The following is a 20,566-nucleotide window of genomic DNA, read 5'->3' on the forward strand; positions in this document are numbered from 1 at the left end:
CTTTGATTATTCCCACTTAATAGATGGCAGAATTAAGATTCAAAGGCATTTGGTAACACAGCTGGAAAGTGTTTTTTCTATTCATAGCCTGAATTTTTTTTTTGGTTTGTTTGTTTGTTTGTTTTGGTTTTTCGAGACAGAGTCTCTGTGTGACAGTCCTAGATGTCCTGGGTCTCGCTCTGTAGACCAAGCTGGCCTCAAACTCACAGCGATCCACTTGCCTCTGCCTCCCAAGTGCTGGGATTAAAGGCGTGCGCCACCACCGCCCGGTTTCACAGCCTGAATTTGAATATAGGCCTCCATGGCTCTGAAGCCCAGGACTGATTCGTCAATAAATGCCAAACAGCAGTCTCTGAATGGGCGCTTCTGCTGGAGGAAAGAGCAAAGCAGAAATGGGATGTGGAGGTCTCCTTGGGCTCCTGAGACAAATAACCTATTGCATTTTCTCTGCTGTTTTTGTTCACGGCAGAAAACCAGAGAGGTGTATGGGAAAGAGCCGTGGGAATGTGAGGAGGAGGAGCTGGCTGAGATCCTGGTGAGCAGCTTGACCCTGGTGCAACAGGGTTTGGGCATCCCTTCACCCTGCTTGGCTTCTCTCGGCAGACCTGGGGGCGGGGCCCAGGAACACACTGTGCCCCTCAATCACTGGACCCCGCTCCCATCCAGCAAGGAGAACTTCCAGACGCTGAGAAATATGAAATCAACAAGTTCCACTTCAGCGACCTGCCCCTCACGGAGCTTGAGCTGGTGAAGTGCGGCATACAGATGTACTACGAGCTCCGAGTGGTGGACAAGTTCCACATCCCACAAGAGGTGAGGCCCGGGGCCCCTCGCCACCAGTCCGCACTCTGCAGCCCCTTCTAGCTCAGAGTTCATCGTGTAGTCTAGTCTGGTCTTGAACATGTGGCTGTTGGTCCTGCCTCAGCCTCCGGTGTGCTGGGACTCCAGGTGGGAGCTACTACATCCAGATCACTCCCCCATCCCACCCCACCCCCCACCCTCGTCCCTCCTTGACTTTAAAAGAGCAGCTTGGTCTATAGAGCATGTGGGAAGAGTGTGTGCTCTGCATTTGGGATTCAGAGAATGTGCCTAGGGCTTGTCTGGGTCTCTGTTAGAGAAGGCACTCACTGCTCTTCTGGATCAAGGTCCTGAAGTTCTCGCGTGGGTGGGAGATATTCGCTAAGTTCATGGAAACAGGCCTCTTTCACTGCAGGATTCCTTACAAAGGTACACTGTGGGAGAGTGTGTGTGAAGGAAAGGGTGCACAAAACCTTCTAGACTTTGAAGGTAGTGGTTTTCAAAGTATCTGCCCAGACCACATCAGTCCTGCCCCAAACACTGTCGAGATGCTTTACACACCCATACATCCCACGGTCCCAGACATAGAGCATGCTATCAGCTCTAAGAAATCTGACCCTAACAGGACCTCCAGTGATTCTGAAGTACACTCCCACTTGAGAACGATGGGATTAAACAGTCCTTTCTCCCCGGACAGTTGCACCCCAGGCACTCTTAGGGATCACGGATGAAGCTCAGTCTGTGAAGGATGTGGGAAGCTCATGGTTGCCTGTCTCTAACACCTGCTGTCATAGTGTCCAGCAGTAGATGACTTTCCTAGCGCTTCTTCATCTGTGGCTCCTTTGCACTGTCTGGGTCACTGATGGGGTCGGAGGACCTTGGGTCTCCCGAGGGAGGTCCTGGCCACCTGGGCAGGTGCATGCTGCCTCACTGACATGTATGTTCACAGGCCCTGGTGCGCTTCATGTACTCACTGAGCAAGGGCTACCGGAGGATCACTTACCACAATTGGCGGCACGGCTTCAACGTGGGGCAGACCATGTTCTCCTTGCTGGTGGTACGGAGGGTTGTAGGGTGGGGCAGTCCCAGCAAGGCCATTTTTATGTATTGACTTTTAAGAATTGTGTAATTCTTTCTGGGAACGTAGTTTAGTAAGAGAGTACTTGCCTAGGAGGTTCAATTCCTACTACTGGGGGGACAAGAAAAGAATTGCAGAAGTAATACAAGCATAAAAAGAGCTCCATGAAAAAGCCGGGTGTGGTGGGGCATGCCTGTAATCAGGACACGCAGGAGGCCAGAGCAGGTTAGCCTCCACCACCTAGCAAGGCTCTCTCAAAACACAAACAACAACAAAATTCCAAGAATACACAGGTGTATAAATCTTACCAAATTTTCTTTTTTTGTATAACAGACACACACACATATATACACACACACACACAGCATACATGCCATTTATTTTTATGACCAATGGAATAATCTATCTATCTATCTATCTATCTATCTATCTATCTATCTATCTATCTATTTGAAAAAATATATACCATACATTGTTATGTTCTTCCATTATATCCGTTAACCAGATTTTTTAAAATTTATTTTAACTTTATTTTATATTCATTGGTGTGAAGGTGTCAGATCCTGGAGATCTGAACTTACAGACAGTTGTGAGCTGCCATGTGGGTACTGGGACTTGAACCTGGAAGAACAGCCAATGCTCTTAACCATTGAGCCATCTCTCCAGCCCCCATACCAGATTTTTTAAAATTTATTTTTATTTTCTGTGGATGAATATTTTGTCTGCACAGTGCACCATATGTATTCAATGCCTGAAGGGACTTGAAGAAATCATCAGATTCCCCTGGAGCTGGAGTTTTATACTATTGTGAACCACCATGTGGGTGCTGGGAATTGAACCTGGGTCTTGTAGAAGAGCAGCCAGAATTTTTATCTGCTGAGCCATCTCTGCAGCCCCAAGATTCTTTTAATATATAAACACATACCCATATAAAACACATCTTCTACTATATGAAACATAAAAGTTACCACTGAAGTCATTTTTAGATGTACAATCCAGGGACATTAAGTACATTCACAATGTTGTGCTGTGTTTGCCATGATCGTCTCTGGGCCATTCACCTTCTCAAACAGTAGCTCTGTACCCATCAAACAATAATGCCAGTTTCTCCTAGCCCCTAGGCAACACCACTTAACCTTCTCTCTCTATAAACTTGACCGCTCTAGACACTGTTATAAGTAGAATCATAAAGCATTTGTTCTGTGTCTAACTTATTTAACTTAGCATAGTGTCTACAAGGTGCATCTAATTAAGTTTTTACTGCTGCACCAAACACTTGTCCTTTGCAATCTGTCTGTGCAGAGGGGGTTTGTTCTAGGACACCTCCTCATACCAAAACTTTGTGTATGATTCAAGTCCCTGTATATTCTTGTTTGAGATAGGGTCTTGGAATGTAGCTCAGTTCAACCTTGAAGTCAATTAAAAAATATCTTTTGGGTCCACAACTGGTTAGACCCACAGATATGGAGCCCATACATACAGAGGGCTGATTGTAATTGCTGTACTATAATTTCTTTATCCAACACCCTATTGTTGAATATGAAGGTTGTTTTTTAATCTTTTACTATGACCAACATTGCTACAATGTCTTTGGGTGGCCTTGGTATGCTTGTGTCAATATTTTTTTACTCAGAAATTTCAGAGATCGTCATAGCTCATGGAAAGTGTTTCTCCATACCACTTAAGCTCCTTGTCTACATTCCTGCCCCTTGTGACCAGCAACACCTATATACTAGGACTTGGGAGCAGGAGTTCTAGCTAGGCCACAGAGAGTGATGCCAGCAATCTTAAATTTGGCTTTTCTTCCTTTCCCTTTTCTTCTGTCTCCCCCTACCCCCTACCTGTGTGTGCGTGTGCGTGTGTGTGTGTGTGTGTGTGTGTGTGTGTGTGTGTGTGTGTGTCTGTGTCTGTGTCTGTGTGTGTATGTGTCTCTCTTGTGTGTGTGTTTAGTGTGTATGTATGTGTTGATACAAGGTCTCATGTCACTCAGGCTTGCCTTAAGCTCTCTCTGTAGCTTGAAGATGACCTAGAACTACTGATCTTCCCGCCTCCATCATCATAGGCATGCAGGCATCACCACACCTGGCAATTTGGCTTCCTTCATGGGGTCAGTGTCAGCTCTACAGAGTTCTCCCTACCTTCACATCAACCTCAGCACAAACAACACTGAGATATTTGAAGCATCCCCAGAGAAGAATCCTGGGTGTACCTTGACTGGTAGACCAGGTTTGGAAAGGCAGCTCTACAAGTCTGGCCATGTTCAAAGACTTCACGGTGACATAATGGCTGCAAGGTTTTCAGTGATCATTACATCCAACCCCCGCCACTTCCAGGGCACAGCTACAGAGGTCCGATTAGGATGACCTGGGACTCGGCTGCTCAGCGTCCCTGTTTACCTGGAATTGTCTCAGTTCGGTACTGAAACTCTACAGCCTGAGTGGAGCACCGGTCGCCCCGTGAAGCTGGAAACAGAATGAGATCAGACCTGGCTGGGGACATAGTTCGCTTGGTAGAGTGCTGGCCTAACACGTACAGATCCCTGGGTTTCGTCCCCCAACTGTGCATGGTGGCCCGTGCCTGTAATTTCAGCCCTCAGGAGTGGAAGCAGGAGGACCAGACATTCAAGGTCATCTTCAGCCACACAGAGAGTTCTAGGTCAGGACCTACAAGATGGCTTAGTGGGTAGAGGCGCTTGCTGCTAAGCCTGGTGAGTTGTGTCCTCTCCCCATGGACTATTGGGAGAGAGAGAGAGAACCAGCTCCCAAAAGTTGTCCTTTGACCTCCACATATGTGTTGTGGCACATATAGGCAAACACACACACACACACACACACACACACACACACACACACACACACACACACACACACACACACACAAAGAGAGAGAGAGAGAGAGAGAGAGAGAAATCAGTATAGCAAAAATTTTTAGTGAGTTCTAAGCAAGCCTGGGATACACGAGACACCGCCTCAAAAGTGAAGACAAGGCAGCAGACTTACATGTGGAGGCTCCATCCTTGCCCTGTCCACCTGTCTCTCTGCCTTGCTTCCATCCCACTAAACGGTAGTGACTTATACCTCTAATATCCTTCCAGACAGGAAAGCTGAAGCGGTACTTCACTGATCTGGAGGCCTTGGCCATGGTCACTGCTGCCTTCTGTCATGACATCGACCACAGAGGCACAAATAACCTCTACCAGATGAAGTGAGTCAGCTCTTACCACTGCACCCCACTCCCACCCCCACTCCCGTCTCTCCCCTCCCCCCAGACTCATTACCCAGATATGTATAATCCCTGGGCTGGCTTCCCAGGGAAAAGCCTCTCTCTCCACAGCCTCCCACTTTCCTTGCACTTAGGATCTAGGTTTAGTCCTAATGTAAATGGAATAATGATTTCCCAAAGATGTCCACATCCCAAATCCAGGGGCCTGGCAATGTTGACTGGCACTCAAAAGGGACTTTTCGGCTGTGGCTGAGTCGAGAAGCTTGGGATGCGAACCAGAATGACGTGCAGGGCTCCTGCAGTCAGAAGGGTCCTGGTGAGAAGGAGGCAGGGAGTTAGGAAGAGCTAAGGCTCCATCTGCTGCCTTTGAAGATGTCAGAAGGGCCTACCAGCCAGCAAGGAAAGCAAGTGGTCTCTAGAAGATGGGAAGAACTCGAAGACAGACTCTCTCTTCCAGGGCCTCCAGAAGGAGAGCACCCGGGGCCCTACATTAGCCAGCTGAACTCCAAGGCTCAAAGGAGCTACAATGTACTGTTTTACACCAGTAAGCCAGTGACGTTTTGTTACTGTAGCAACAGGACATTATAACTGTATACTCTTTCACTCTTCCCGGTTCTCTGTCTTGTGTGTGGAACTAATTTCAGCCAACACGTTAGTCATTATGAAAGTTCATTCATTCACCTTGCATTTGTAATGCTCCTGGGGTGATGAGCTGTATTTTTAAAAAAAGACTAATAATCATAATAATAATGATCATGATGATGACAAAAAAAAAAGACAGCCCCCATCTTAACCAAATTGTACATTCCAGTTGGCCTCTGAGGCATTGTCCTTGAAGAACAGTCTCATTGAAACTTCATGATAAGCTTTGAGCTGGATAGACCACAGGTGTTACCTCAGTGTCTTAAGTAGGTTTCTGGTGCTGTGATAGCCACCATGACCAAAAGCAACTTGGAGGAGAAAAGGGGTTATTTCATCTATAGCTTATCATCCATCACTGAGGGAAGTCAGGGCAAGAATGCAAGGCAGGAACCTGGAGGCAAGAACTGTAGGTGGACTTTTCTTTCCTGCCTGCCAGTTCCCAAATAACCAACATAGAGACTCAAAATTATCCATAAATACTTGGCCGATAGCTCAGGCTTATCACTAACTAGCTCTTACAACTTCAATTAACCCGCTTCTATTAGGCCATGGAAGAGTGCTGCTCACTGGTATGTTCCTCAGGCTTCCATTCAACTACCTTTCTTATACCTCCTGGAATCACCTGCCTAGGGGTGGTACTACCCCAGTGGCTGGGCCCACCCACATTAATAATTAATCAAGAAAACGCCCCACAGACTTGCCTACAGGCCAATCTGATGGAGTCATTTTCTCAGTTGAGGTTCCCTCTTCCCAGATGACCTGGCATGTGTCAAGTTGACAACAAAAAAAAAACCAGACAAAAAAAATCCAAAAAAACTAATCAGCTCACTCATGCTACTCGAGAACACTGAGACTCCACTAGATTCCAGGGCCCATGGCTTGTAAAACATTCAGAGCACTAGAATTCATGCTTCCCCACATCTTCTCACTACCCTTCTCATGCTCTAAGGATCATGTTACAGTTTACACTGTGGACTTTGAGTACTAGGCATAGCATTGTAAGTGTTCAACAAATATTTATTGAATTACAAAAAAAGAACAAATATTTCTTTCTCGTGGGAATTCATTGACTTTCCCCTAAAACTTGGCTATCTTCAAAAACAAGGTCCTCTGTGTGTGTGTGTGCCCGTGTGCCCGTGTGTGTGTGTGTGTGTGTGTGCATATGCTTGTGTTCTTTTCTGAGCTAACAATGTCTAAAGAGTCCATGACCCAGAAGAGGCTCTCAGTTGCTTGTGAAGAAAGGCAAAGGAAAAGTTAGGATATTTGACATCTGCTCCTCATCTTCCACTGTTTCCTTTTTATTTTGTGCAAGACCCTTCCTACTCCCTCCCCATCGGCATCTGCCTACAGAATTAGAAGATGGCGGGACTGGGTTATAATATCTTTAGTCTCCATCTTGGCCATTGTATGTTGGATATTCATTCTCTCTCTCTCTCTCTCTCTCTCTCTCTCTCTCTCTCTCTCTCTCTCTCTCTCTCTCTCCCTCTCTCCCTCCCTCTCTCATTTAGATCACAGAACCCACTGGCCAAGCTCCATGGGTCCTCCATCTTGGAAAGGCATCATTTGGAGTTTGGCAAAACATTGCTGAGAGAGGAGGTAGGATGACCCTGGTCTCACAGGAAGCCTTCATGAGCACAGGCGTCCTTTTTGCCCTTGGCCGAGGCTGTCATTGTCTGTCATCATTTAGGGTGGCCACCAGAAGAAGAGGGACTTTACTACCAGCGCCGTTTCTCAAAACGTGTCTAATTCTTTTCTTTAGAGCTTGAATATCTTTCAGAACCTGAATCGCCGGCAGCATGAACACGCAATCCACATGATGGACATTGCAATCATTGCCACAGACCTGGCCTTGTATTTCAAGTAGGTATTTCTCCTCACTTCAATGTTAACAATGATTATAGTAGCAAATGCCATAGTTCCTACTGATCTTTGTTCTGGGTCAGGTCTAACATGTCATCCCTGTAAGGTAGATACTCTTACACCCAACCTCCAGGGAAACAGATTTGCTAAAATCACATAGATCAGGGACATCTAGTCTAGAACGAAGTCTTTAGTCCAAGCTTTTTCCATGTTGTTTTGTTAACTATGTGAATTTACTGACTTCCCGATCTGGAACAGCCCATGTTAGCAGCCCAGCTGCCGCCTCACTCTTAGACTTGATCTCTTTAATAAACTAGTGTGTGTTTCAGGAAAAGGACAATGTTCCAGAAGATTGTGGATCAGTCAAAGACATACGAGAGTACCCAGGAGTGGACCCAGTACATGATGCTGGAGCAGACACGGAAGGAAATTGTTATGTGAGTCAAGGCGGGGTTACCCCTCCGCAGCCTGGGGCCCAGAGGGTGGAGGCTCCACCCACAGCTCCCGCTGCTCTCAACAGAGCCCTGGGACACTTGCCACCTTAGAGGTCTCTCACATTGAAAAGCATGAAGCTGTGTCCAAATGGAATGGCACACAAGTCACGATATATGTTTCACTTTTATTTTAGCACCGAAAACACAAGAGAAAATACTGTTTTTATTTTATATATCTGCATACAAAAAGCATAATATTTGAAGTATTTCAGTTATAAACTCTAGGACTTGAGTAGCAAAGTGATACAGTGTTTAAGTTTTGAACAAAACATGTACTAATGATAGTTTAAGCACAAGGGGACCTGAGTTTGATTCCCAGAAACCACATTAAAAAAAAAGCCAGACATGACAGAGCTCCGGGCACTGGGGACATGGAGATAGTTGGCTCACGGGCCAGTCAGCCTAGCCTTGTTGAGCTCAAGGCCAATGAGAGACCCAATCTCAAAAACCAAGGTAGATGGCTCCTGAAAACAATATTCCCGGTTGTTCTCTGCCTTCTAGCTACATACAGATGCATACATACACACACACATGAACTTGCACACACACGAACATGCATGAACACACACACACACACACACACTTTTTAGCATCTGTCATCTCAGCACTTCTATGGTAGATGGAGGCAAAGACAGGAAAATCATTCACAAGTTCATAGACTAGTTAGCCCAGGCTAACCAGCCACTGAGAGTCACCTTGCTTCAGCAAGGTGGAAGGCGAGAGCTGACTCCTGAAAGGTGTCCTCTTATTGCCACACCAGTGCTGCGGAATGCATGTGTCCCCACTCATGCCCCTGCACAGAACATCCAGAAAATTCTGAAAGTCTTCAACATAAGTAGGTGCTGAAGGCCTACATGCTCTAAAGGGGGATTTTCTATCAGTAGAGAAGGACATGCACTCACACACAGCCTTGGGACCACAGGGTGTCTCACTCTGCATCAAAGTAAATTCCAGATGAACCAAGAATTTTTAAATAATTGGGGGGGAGGTGATGGGAAAGGAGTAATTTCAGAATAAATTTTTCTAAGAGTGACCTGACATTTATAAGCTGTAAAAGATGATGGGATACAGTTGACTATTTGAAAATTAAGAATCTCTGCACAACACACACACACACACACACACACACACACACACACACACACACACACACACACAGAGAGAGAGAGAGAGAGAGAGAGAGAGAGAGAGAGAGAGAGAGAGAGAGAGAGAGCCAAAGACAGAATTCCAGCGACAGTCTGAGATCAAGTATTCATGGTCCTTCTAACAGACAAGCAGCCAATCTCCTCAGCAGATGCTGATACAATTCGAGAAAAGGGCCAAGTCAACAGAAAAAAGACAAAAGGCACACACAGACCCTTGCCAGAGAGGGAATTACAGAATGTCCGCAAACGAAGATGGTGGACCACACACCACACACCACGTACTGAGAGAAGCCGGAAACAGAACTCAGGCGAGAGGCACCCCTCCTCTTGGCAAAGACGAAAAGATTTAGATCACTGTGTTGGCCAGAGGGAGGGGAGCGGGCACTCTCGTTCACCATGGTGGGAGGGTAAATAATAGGTATAGTCTTTACAGAGGACAGTGGGCTGGGGTACTGCTGTCTGTGAAGCTGGGGCCCCAAGCTTAGCTGTCTTCTGAAAGCAGTTTTCCAGTTGAAATAAAACTGGGGTTGGAGAGGGGGAATGCGGGGCAGGGAGGAACGGGCGAGGTCTATTCCAGTCCTGCGATAAATCAGGGCATCATTCCTACTGTCTCAGTGAAAAGTGTGGGGCTTCAGTTTGTTTTTGTTTTGTTTGGTTTTGTTTGGTGTGTGTGTGTGTGTGTGTGTGTGTGTGTGTGTGTGTGTGTGTGTGTGCGTGTGTGTGGCTTTGTTTCTCACGGCACTAATCTCTTTAACAACCGCATCTTCCTTGTCCACAAATTTCAATTCATTCCTTTTCTGGTCAGACTGCACATTTTCAAATCCTTCTATGCTTTTTTTTTTGTTTCCTGTTCAAAAGCATCCAGCAATATCTCTGCCATCTTGACATTTCCTCCATCAAATCAATTAGACCATTACTTTTAAATCCAGCCTCAATCTCAGAATACAAAGTATCTGTCAGACAGAATGCAGATGACTTACAATCCAATTCCTGACAGAGCCCTCGCTTCTGCCTGAAACCTTCTGAACACGTCTATACTGTCTCTTTTTATCAGCATGGTGGTCTTTTGAGCATTCATCAGAATTAGGCACTGTACTTTGACAACCAAATCCTAGGCTTACTAACCTGCTTCCCCAAACTCAAAGGTCTCTCACGAACCAGTTCCAAAGACTTAAGAGTGACATTTTTCAGGTAGTCGCAGTGCCCTCATCCCTGGTACCACCCCTAGTTTCTCTTGTATGGCTTTGACCAAGCTAGCTGAGAGAACAAGGCAAGATCCCAGGCTGTAATCCCAGACTTGGGAGGCAGAGATGGGATTACAGCAAGTTCAAGGCCAGTCTGAGCTACTTAATGAATTTGAAGTAAGCCTGGGCTAGATAGCAAGATCTCGCCTCAAAACCACCAGAAAGGGAAGGCACTGTTCTGCATGTGGTCTCTTGCTCAGCCCCAGGCACTTGGGCAGAACACTATGGTGGTGGGAAGGTATGGTAGAGAGCTTCTTCACATCTTAGAAGACAGGAAACAGTGAGAGGGAAGGGGAAGGACTCTGAGCCAGCCCCAGCCCCCAAGGACACATACAGTGACCTTCTTCCTCCAGCTAGGTCCCACCTCCTAATGTTTCCAGAACCTCCCAAAATAGGACCACCAGCTTTGGACTAAGCAGTCAACATCTGAGCTTGTGAGGGACTCTTCATATCCAAACCCTAACATTGTCAACATTGCAAACACCACTGCTCTGACCCAGAAGCCCCACCTCTAAGATTTCATTACCACACATTCTCCCACAGTGCACCAAAGGGTGTATGAAAATCTTTGCCATGTGATTTCTAGTCACAGAGAAGACTGGAAACGACTTATGCTCCCCCCAATTAGAACCCAGGCTAAAAACTTACAATGTTGGTACACATCGCACTATCAAACAGACTTTGCAAAGAAATATCATATCAAAGATATAAACAAACAAACATGGACAGGACTTTGGTTATTGTAAAAACCGAAGCAGTTTCCAGACTGAGCACTCTTATCCTCCAGGGAACCCAAAGCCTTCCAAGGCACGTCTGGGTGTGGTAATCAGTGTGCTCTTTCATAATACTAATCTTCCTGAAAAAAAAAAAAAAAAAGGCTTAATAGGCAAGGCATTCCCACCCTTCTCCCAGTTTACAAAGTAAAGCCACATTCTTCCCTTTCTTGATCTGCCCACAGGACTTTGGCCCAGGTGCAAGATCCTCTAGACCTAAAACAACAGGAACTATCTGAATACCAACATGTGAGAAGCGCTGGTGTCTTCAAAGCCCCTTCTGATAGACATGTTACAAGCCTGAGGAAGGGCCTCGGGCCTCCCCTGTCTTATATGTTCTGATAAAAACATAAGTTCCTCTATGTTCTCACAAGGACACGTTTGACATAGGATGTGCGGGTTTCTTTCTCTGTGGTCCCTAGAAGGGCATCCTACAATCCATTCACTGCTGAACTATTATCTGCCTATTATAACTATTATATGAACTATTAAGAGTCAAATCCAACAAGTTAAGGGCTCTTCTTATGAAATATGCGCTCTCCCTCTCTCTCTCTCTCTCTCTCTTTCTCTCTCTCTCTCTCTCTCTCTCTCTCTCTCTTTCTCTCTCTCTCTCTCTGCTGGAGATGGAAATCAGGGTCTCGGCACATGCTGAGAGTCTCCAGAGTCTCTCCCACCCCAGCCTTCAATTCTTATGTAGGTGCTACACACTGATCAATTGCGCCACTGGAACCTTCTCCTGCCTTCGTTTCTGGCGCAAATCACATGTCCAGGCTTCTCCTATTTCAAACAAATATGTGAGTCATTCTCACAACACTTCCTTCTCAATTTCTTTGATTTTTCCATAATGGCTTATAAAACTGCGGGAAACATCTCACATTTGCCGCTTAGTGTTGGAGGATGGAATGGCTGCAGATAGGTAACCAGACGGAGGGTACCTAGGAGCACTCTGGGGGCAAACCCTCTCTCAGCATACGGGTGTCCACTAGCTTGGAGGCTCATCTCAGAACTGCTCAAAAGGTTTTTTGGTGGTTGTTTGCATTTGTTATTGCTTTTTTTTTCCTCCTGAGACAGAGTCTCACTGTGTAGCCCTGGCTAGCCTGGAACTCGCTGCTCAGACTAACCTGGCCGTGCTAGAACTCACAGAATCTACCTGCCTCTGCCTCCAGAGAACTGAGATTGAAGGCGTGTAGCACCGTCCCTGGCTCAAAAGGTTTACCCTATAGTTCAATCTCGAGCCAATCTCTCCTCTCAGAAGTCAGTGAACAGGGCTAAAATACCCAGTCCTGAAATCAGTCGGGCCTCCTGGTAATTGGCTCCAATCCAGGGCTGTCTAGGGGGTCCCACCCTAAGCCACCTCATCAGCATGATATAAGGTCAGTCCTAAGGAGCTCACTGCAAACAAGACACTCCCACTCCTCAGAGGATTTAAAGGCTTTAGGAGAGCTGTGTGCAAGGACCTGAGGACAAAGGCCACATATATTTCCTATTATGCCCCATTATAAGCAATATTTTAAAAGCGAAACAAGGCATTAGAAAGGGGGGGTTTTGTTCTTGGTCATTTAGCACATAGGTTAGCACATAGGTATGTCCCATTTAACAACCATGACTTCTTCAGAGAATGTGTCATTATCTAGGGACCATGTTATTAGAGCTTTATTTATTTATTTGTTTGTTTGTTTGTTTGTTTTCAGACAGGGTTTCTCCCTGTAGTCTTGGCTGTCCTGGAACTCACTCTGTAGACCAGGCTGGCCTTGAACTCATAGAGATCCACCTGCCTCTGCCTCCTGAGTGCTGGGATTAAAGGTATCTGTCACCATTGCCCAGCCCTGGCATCTATTATTTAATTACTGAAAGGATCAAATCTCATGATGTTAGGTACAAGGACACTCAAGTTACACTATGGCCTAGCTCATTGCTTGTCTGTCTCTCTGTCTGTCTGCCTGCCTGTCTGTCTGTCTATCATCTATCAGTGTGTCATCTATCTAGTCACCTGTTGATGCTAGGCAGTGTTCTGTGGGTGTGACACCTGAAAGGGGAAGCTCTATCATGGGTCACAGTTTCAGGCGCTTCAGTCTGAGGTTAGTTGGCCCTGTAGCTTTAAAGGGTCTCTAGCTGCATAGGAGATCATGATCATGCCTGTGGCATAGGAGGCCTGGCCTGCTCTCCTCATGGTGGCCAAAGAAAGAGGACAAAGAAAAGTCACTAAGGGCATGCCCCAAGTGACCCAACTTCTTTCCACCTAACTCCACCTCCTAACAGTTCCACCACTTTGCAAGAGTGCTGTGAGTCAAAGACCAAGTCTTCCACACACGGACCTTTAAGGCGTATTTAAGATCAGGGGACATAACACTATTTGTCTGTCTGTCTATCCATCCATCCATTCATCCATCCATCCAACTGTCCATCCATCTATCCATCTGCCTATCCTACATACCTGTACATCTATCTATCTCTACTTGGAATTAATAATAAGTGAAAAACAAGAGGGAAAAATACAAATAAAGGACTAAATAGACGTCACTGGGGTGCATTATGATGTGCTCACTGAACTGAAGAGTTCCAGGTCTGATTCTGACGATGTGGCTGCTTCAGCTGATAGCAAAAGCCTCGCATTTCCAGTGATGTTACACGGCAAACATTTCCATAGATTAAGTGAGTTAAATCTGAAGCTTCCAAGTTTTGTTGAAAGCAAAATTGAAGCTCATTATGAGATAAAATCCCTTTATAAAAATATAACCCTGGAAAGGTGTATCAGAATTAACAATGTTTTAATGCACCTGCCCATTTTCGGTATCTGAGATGAACACGGTGCTCCTGAAGACATGTCAGAGGGGCAATGAACAGTCTCCTGAGAAGCCTTTGTTCTCTCTTCATGGCTTGCTTCCCAGAAATGAGAGAAGTGAGACTCTAGTGTTGGCTTTCAGCAAAATGGAAGGAGAGTGTAATTGAACTGTCAGGAGATGGATCACTCAATGTTAATGATCCCAGGATGACTTTTAACAGTTAACTCAGAACAATTCAAAGAATGAGTGATCTGTTGTAATGGAACTCTTTCCATCTCCAGGGAGTTTATAAAAATGAAAAAATGCACATAAAATAGATGCTGATTTTATCAGTCTAGCAGTAAGAAGTATTCACCCATTATCTCATTTTAAAAATCCTGCTCAGCTGGGCAGTGGTGACAAACATCTTTGATCCCAGTGCTTGGGAGGCAGAGGCAGGTAGATCTCTGTGAGTTCAAGGCCAGTCTGATGTACAAAGTGAGTTCCAGGACAGCCAGGCTACACAGAGAAACCTTGTCTTGAAAAACAAAACAAAAAATCCTATCCTATCTCACTGAGATGAAGTTCCAAAATCAATCACTTTGAGTATCAAATAAATATTTATAAAAATAGATAATGTATTTAGTTCTTTGGGCTAACTGTATGACTTACTCCAAAGGGGGGAAAAAATCACACTTGAAGGCTTATGGTTAATGAAAAAAATTAGAAATAACTAAAGCTAATCAAGATATTTGGTTACGAGTGGGCGGTCAGGAAAGACTGTAAAGTGCACACATGTGTACACAGATGAAAACATGCCCATGCATATACAGTACTAGGATATAGCTCTGCAGAAGTCAGGTAGAAATACAAGTTTAAGGAGAAAAACATCTGTTTTTCTGTCATAGACGATGATGGTTGATATCGAATTAACTACACTCTTCACATTCCTTTGGATTTTGAAGAGTGAAGTAACAATTTTCTTTTGCTGTCAGTATTATAATGCAATGTAAACTAGAACCTTGCAAATATTCAAACATATGATGAAATCGTTCCAACTGTCCAAGAAGGTTTACATTTTTTCTAAACTGTTTAAGTAGACTTTCAGTGAACACGGTTTGAAGACCTCGAAAGCGGGGCTTGACAATCTTAGCATCACTGATGTGTAACGTTAGCTCTTTTTATGGGACTGTGTTGTTGCCTATGGGATGCTGAACAGCGTTCCTGGGCTTCACCTACCAGATGCCAGGAAGCAGACTTTCCACCCCGGCTGAAACTATCAAAAATGATTTCAGATGGTGGCAGGGATGCTGAGGGGCAGAAAAGAAGCCCTGCTGTGAGGCAATCTCAGTTGTATCCATTGATCTCTTCTCCCTATCATCAGAACTTCTCACCTGGGCAGAGTGGGGCAGTTACACAATTGGAGCCTTAGTGACAGGCAGTCTGGCTTTCACTTATTGGTGGTATGACTTGAGCAGGTTACATCACCTGTCTGTGCCTCAGTTTCCTCTGCGGCTCAATGTGGATGAAAGTAGTGTCTGTTTTTTTTTTTTCCTCTCAGAGCTGGCTGGGGGTAAATGGAATGCTTTACAGCATGGCTTAGGTAGGTGGTGCTTTGGGGCACTTCCTGTAATATAATGACACATAGATCTGGTCTTTGTTCCTGGTTCCTCACATGGAGCTCCTAAGAGCGTTGGAATTTCCTGAGTGGTTATGGTATCTTTTGTTCGAATGAGGTCACTCTTGGCAGGAGCCTAGATAGTCTCAGAATGGGGGCTGCTTATCAGAGAGACCCCGCTATAAGAAACTTGGGACTTTTAGCCTCATTTCTACCCTCTAGGGAGGTGGAGAAGGCCTAGATCAAGTTAATTACCAGTGACTCATGGTTTAATTCGCCAAGCCTACAAGATAAAACCATCATAACATTGTTTAAACATGGGAGTTTGGAGACCTTCTGGATTGCTGGCCGCATGGAGGTCTTGGATGGCCTAAGAGACCTTCCTGTTCCCACTCCTTTCACGCTTCTCTTCCATCTGTTTCTCAATTGTAGAATACACAGCAAATGTAAGCAAAATGCTCCCCTGAGTTTCGTGAGCTGACCCAGCTAATGATTGAACCTGAAGGGAGGTTATGGGTGCCCCTACACCTGGTTAAAGGTAAACCAGACAGAAAAGTGGCTAAGGTAGGGTCGACTTCTGAAGTGAGAACCTTCTGTGAGACCAATCCCTTAAGTCTGCGGGGTCAGAGCTAACTCCAGGTGGCAAGTGTTAGTACTGAATTGAATTGTGAGAAAGGAAAAATTCTGAGATGTCCTAAACTTAGTTAGAAGACGGGGGCCTGGGGATGGGATGAGAGATGGAGAGGTGAGATGATAAGATACTGTTTGGCCAAACCAACATATAGAAAAATCAGACTTCACCTTCCTGAATGTGTGGTGAAAGCTTGTCTCTAAAGCACAAGAGGCAAAACCCACCAATGTGCCGTCACATTCTGCTTAGGACATCTCAGATAATTCTGAGCAGCAACAAGCACTTCTACACATTATCCTCTTATTCCAGACCTACTGGCTCCTCTGCGCTGTAGTCATGGTAGGTTGTGGTGCCTTCTTTCCCAAAAACTCAGGTACTGTGGACATCTTCTAACTGTCCCCACCCTGCAGCTGCAAGATTTTGTCCCAGGACCTGGCCCTTTATTTTTCTGGCTAGCATTTACAATAGCTCCATAAACCCTTGTTTCCAAGATCTCTTGATCTGCAGAGTTTGGGTTTAACATAAAGAAAGTCCAGCACTGTCTTCCGGTACTTTGATTGTCTTGGAGGTGTTCACATCATGAGCTTCCTGTGGTCTGAGACCCACACCAAACCCCTGGCTGTGTTCTGAGCCACATCACAGTGTCAGAGCCCTGCCTGGCTCCTTCTTATGTTGCCTTGCTTATTGAACCTAAGGCCAGAATGTCCCACCAACTCTTGAGCAAGGGCGTGACTTCCCACTCCTTATTAAGCTTTTTCTGTCTCTTTTTTTTTTTTTTTTTTTCGAGACAGGGTTTCTCTGTGTAGCTTTGCGCCTTTCCTGGGACTCACTTGGTAGCCCAGGCTGGCCTCGAACTCACAGAGATCCGCCTGGCTCTGCCTCCCGAGTGCTGGGATTAAAGGCGTGCGCCACCACCGCCCGGCCTTTTTCTGTCTCTTAATGTCATTCTTGATTGTGGCCCAAGCAGAAGCTGGAAGCCCTCAGCCTCCTCAGGGCTGGGGTGTAGAGCCTGCTGCCTGATTTCATAGAACGTCTGAGCCAAGAATAGCTAATTACTTTCTTCTTCTTCTTCTTCTTCTTCTTCTTCTTCTTCTTCTTCTTCTTCTTCTTCTTCTTCTTCTTCTTCTTCTTCAGATGGTCTCTCTACATAGCCCTACTCACTATGTAGATCTGACTGGCCTGGAACTCACAGAGATTTGTCTTTTTATACTTCCAAAGGGATTAAAGGCGTGTGCCACTGAGCCTGGAACTAATTAGGTTTTTAAGTGGTTGGGGGAAAGTTTTTAAAATATCATTTCACGACAAAGAAAAAAAATAAATTAAAGCATCCATGTCCATAAATAAAATTTGATCCATTTATGGAGAGCTACATTCTGACTTTATGGGCTGTGGGTTCTTTTGCCTTTATGGCACCTTCCTCCATAAAAATCAATCAATAAGTTAGTTAACAAATAAATAAAAATTATGTTTTATGACTTTATTGGTAGAAAGATAATCTTGGAAAATTTGTTATCATTTCCCTTTTAATTTTGGCTTTATTAATTGATTTATGAGGCTCTCTCTATAACCCAAGCTGGTCTGGAAGTCACAACAATCCTCCTGCCCTAGTCTCCTGGAGTGTTGGGATTATAGGCATGAATCACCACATCTGGCTTTCTTCTGTCAAAAGCAATCAAAATTAAGGTATGTTCATAAGTTTCCAAAAATATGTGTGCCTTTGGCATTTTGCCTAAGAGATAAGCTGACTCTGCTTTCTACTCCCACACCGCCTACGGAGCTGAGCAGATAAAATCAAGACCATGTCTTCTACAAAACCTAATCATCACTGGGACCTTTGCATAAAGTTTATCAGCTCTTGCTTCCGTGTTTTACAAAGGTAGAAAAGAGAGTACCCGAGAGACAGAAAAGGGACTTGTCCCGTGACACACAAGCTGTGTGACCCCAGGATTGTAGCCCAAGAGGAACCTGCTCCCACATACCCACCCATTCTCACGCTGCTGCAAGGCCTCCCAGGGAGCGTTTGCGCCAGCATCCTGCAGAGCTCTGGAAATTAGAAGACTGGAATGCTTTCTCCGGAAAGTCAGCCAGAGGGCAGGAAGAAGGCCTCTGGGCCTCACAGTTAAGTCCTGGAAGGCTTTGAGGGTGGACCAGGTAAAAGAACTCATCTGTCCTGAAGCAAGCTGAGCTCTCCAAGCTGAGCTCTCCAAGCTGAGCTCTCCAAGCAGCTGCCCTCCTAAGTGGTAATTTGATAAAATGATGACAATGGGCGCTCTTACAAAACCATGCTTTGTGCTCCTCAAAATACCTCTCAGGAGGAATGTTATGACCATATGAAATGACTGAATTCCTTTTGACCCACAAAACCAGAATTTCATAGGTTCTGATCTGGTATGAGCGTCACACACTGAGGTTTGCACACTCTGCTGAAAGACATTAGGCATCTTGTTCTGACCATTGCAAGTCAAGCCAAGACAGAAGGGCCAGATTCTGCTGGGTCTGACTCCAAAGCCCTGCTCCACCCCTTCCCTTGGTGACTGGCCTAACAAGAGGCTAAGGTGTGGGTTCCTCAGATCTTCCTGACGCTTCTTGTACACACACCCTCCTCCACTCTGTTCTGTCTCCACACCTCCCTCTTCCTCAAGTTGAGTTTACTTTCCTCTGCCATTATTCCCTGGGTGTTTTTGTGATGATTTCTTCCACCTTCTGCCCATTCCCACAATGGTTCCCTTCCTGGGCTCCCTAATGCAGGTCTCCACAACAAAACCTCTGGGACGTGAAAATCTGACCGTGTCTCTTCACTTCAAATCTTCCCGTGCTCTCTCCGAGACGGGGTTTCTTTGTATATCCCTGGCTGTCCTGGAACTTCCTTGGTAGACCAGGCTAACTTCAAACTCAAGAGATCTGCCTGCGTCTGCCTCCTGAGTGCTGGGACTAAAGGCGTGCACCACCACGCCCAGCTCGATTTGGCTTCTCTTAACATGCCCCAGCCTTGTGAATGTACCAGGCTTCCTGTTACCGGGTGTTCTCTCTGCCTTCTTTACCAAGTTGACTGCATCATAACCTCATCTAACCTTCATTGCTTGCTAAGGCTTCCTTATACCATCACATTGAGGTTAAGGCTTCAACATGTGGATTTAGGGGAACACAGGACATGGTCCATACCAGAGAGTTCCTCTGCACTCCTCTTGGCCCAGCTCTACTACTGTATCTTAGACAGCCCAGGCAGGACTAGTTGCTATCACTTTTAGACATTCCTCTCCTCGCCTTTTTCGGTGCCTTGAGCTCTACTGTCTTGCTAAGCATATTGCCGCGTGGATGCTTTTCTCTGTGTTCTTCGAGTGACCATGAGTGCCATCTGAGCATCTCTAACCCCATGCCTCATATAGCAGCTGGGACTCTAGGACACATTTGAGGGGGGGTGTGGGGGGGACGGGGCGGCAGCGGGGACCTGCAATGCCGTCTTTAGGACGTGAGGTTTGGATTGGCTATTCTGGGGCTATGTGGCCTTCTCCCAGCCCGTGCACATACCAAGTCTGTCTATAAAACACATGGGTGTGTTTCCCCAGCCTTCAGGAGTGTATTTCCAGGTGATACTTCTGCCAAGTAAAGCAAATATCTTGTACTCTCCTGAAGCCACACCTATGATTTTAACCCTGGGGACAATGACAAGTACCAGGAGGTGGTGACTCTTATATGCACAGCTGATCATTTATTTGCTTGATCTTTTTACTAAGAAGCATCACATGTGTGCACACCTAACATTCAACACAGGGCACACATTCTGAGGTTACTATAAAACATTAAGGCGTTTCTAGGAGACGTACGCATTTCTGAAAGCGTATCCGCTTAAAACTTACCCACTAAAAATCATGTTACATAATTAAAGAGTTTATTTAAACTTGTGAAGGTTTTATGAGTGACCCAAGTGGCCTCCTACACCAGCTGACATAAAATGTCCCATATGCAGAGGATTAGTTATAAAAACTACCTATGAGGCTACGGTGATCGCCCAGACAATAGTAAAGTGCCTATCTCGAAAGCAGGTAAACCTGAGTTCAGATCCCAGCACTTGTAAATAAATAAACAAATAAATAAAAAGCACGGAAGGTACATTCCTGCAACCCCAGATTTGAGGAGGTAGGGATCGGAGGATCCCGAGGGCTTTCTGCCTAGCCAGTGTAGCTGAATGAAGCCCCAGGTTCAGCACGAGACCCTGTCTCAAAAACTAAAGTGGAGAAGCAACTGGAGAAGACATCTGACTTTGGACTCTGTCCTCCACACTCACACACACACACATAC

General features: G+C 45.5%; 1 protein-coding gene across 1 annotated transcript in view; it reads left to right on the top strand.

Moving 5' to 3' along the window:
• The window catches only part of Pde6a (phosphodiesterase 6A), a 51,154-nt gene that overhangs the window by 24,072 nt on the left and 6,516 nt on the right, over window positions 1-20,566 (top strand). Inside the window, exons 7-13 of the mRNA XM_052742764.1 lie at window positions 319-535; window positions 667-813; window positions 1,748-1,855; window positions 4,971-5,080; window positions 7,249-7,336; window positions 7,500-7,600; window positions 7,930-8,037. Of these exons, the coding sequence (XP_052598724.1) occupies window positions 319-535; window positions 667-813; window positions 1,748-1,855; window positions 4,971-5,080; window positions 7,249-7,336; window positions 7,500-7,600; window positions 7,930-8,037 (879 nt within the window). The remainder of the gene's footprint in view (window positions 1-318; window positions 536-666; window positions 814-1,747; window positions 1,856-4,970; window positions 5,081-7,248; window positions 7,337-7,499; window positions 7,601-7,929; window positions 8,038-20,566) is intronic.

The sequence above is a fragment of the Peromyscus californicus genome, unplaced genomic scaffold (genome assembly GCF_007827085.1).
Source record: "Peromyscus californicus insignis strain IS unplaced genomic scaffold, ASM782708v3 Scaffold_17__1_contigs__length_78620276, whole genome shotgun sequence".
Lineage (NCBI taxonomy): Eukaryota > Metazoa > Chordata > Mammalia > Rodentia > Cricetidae > Peromyscus > Peromyscus californicus.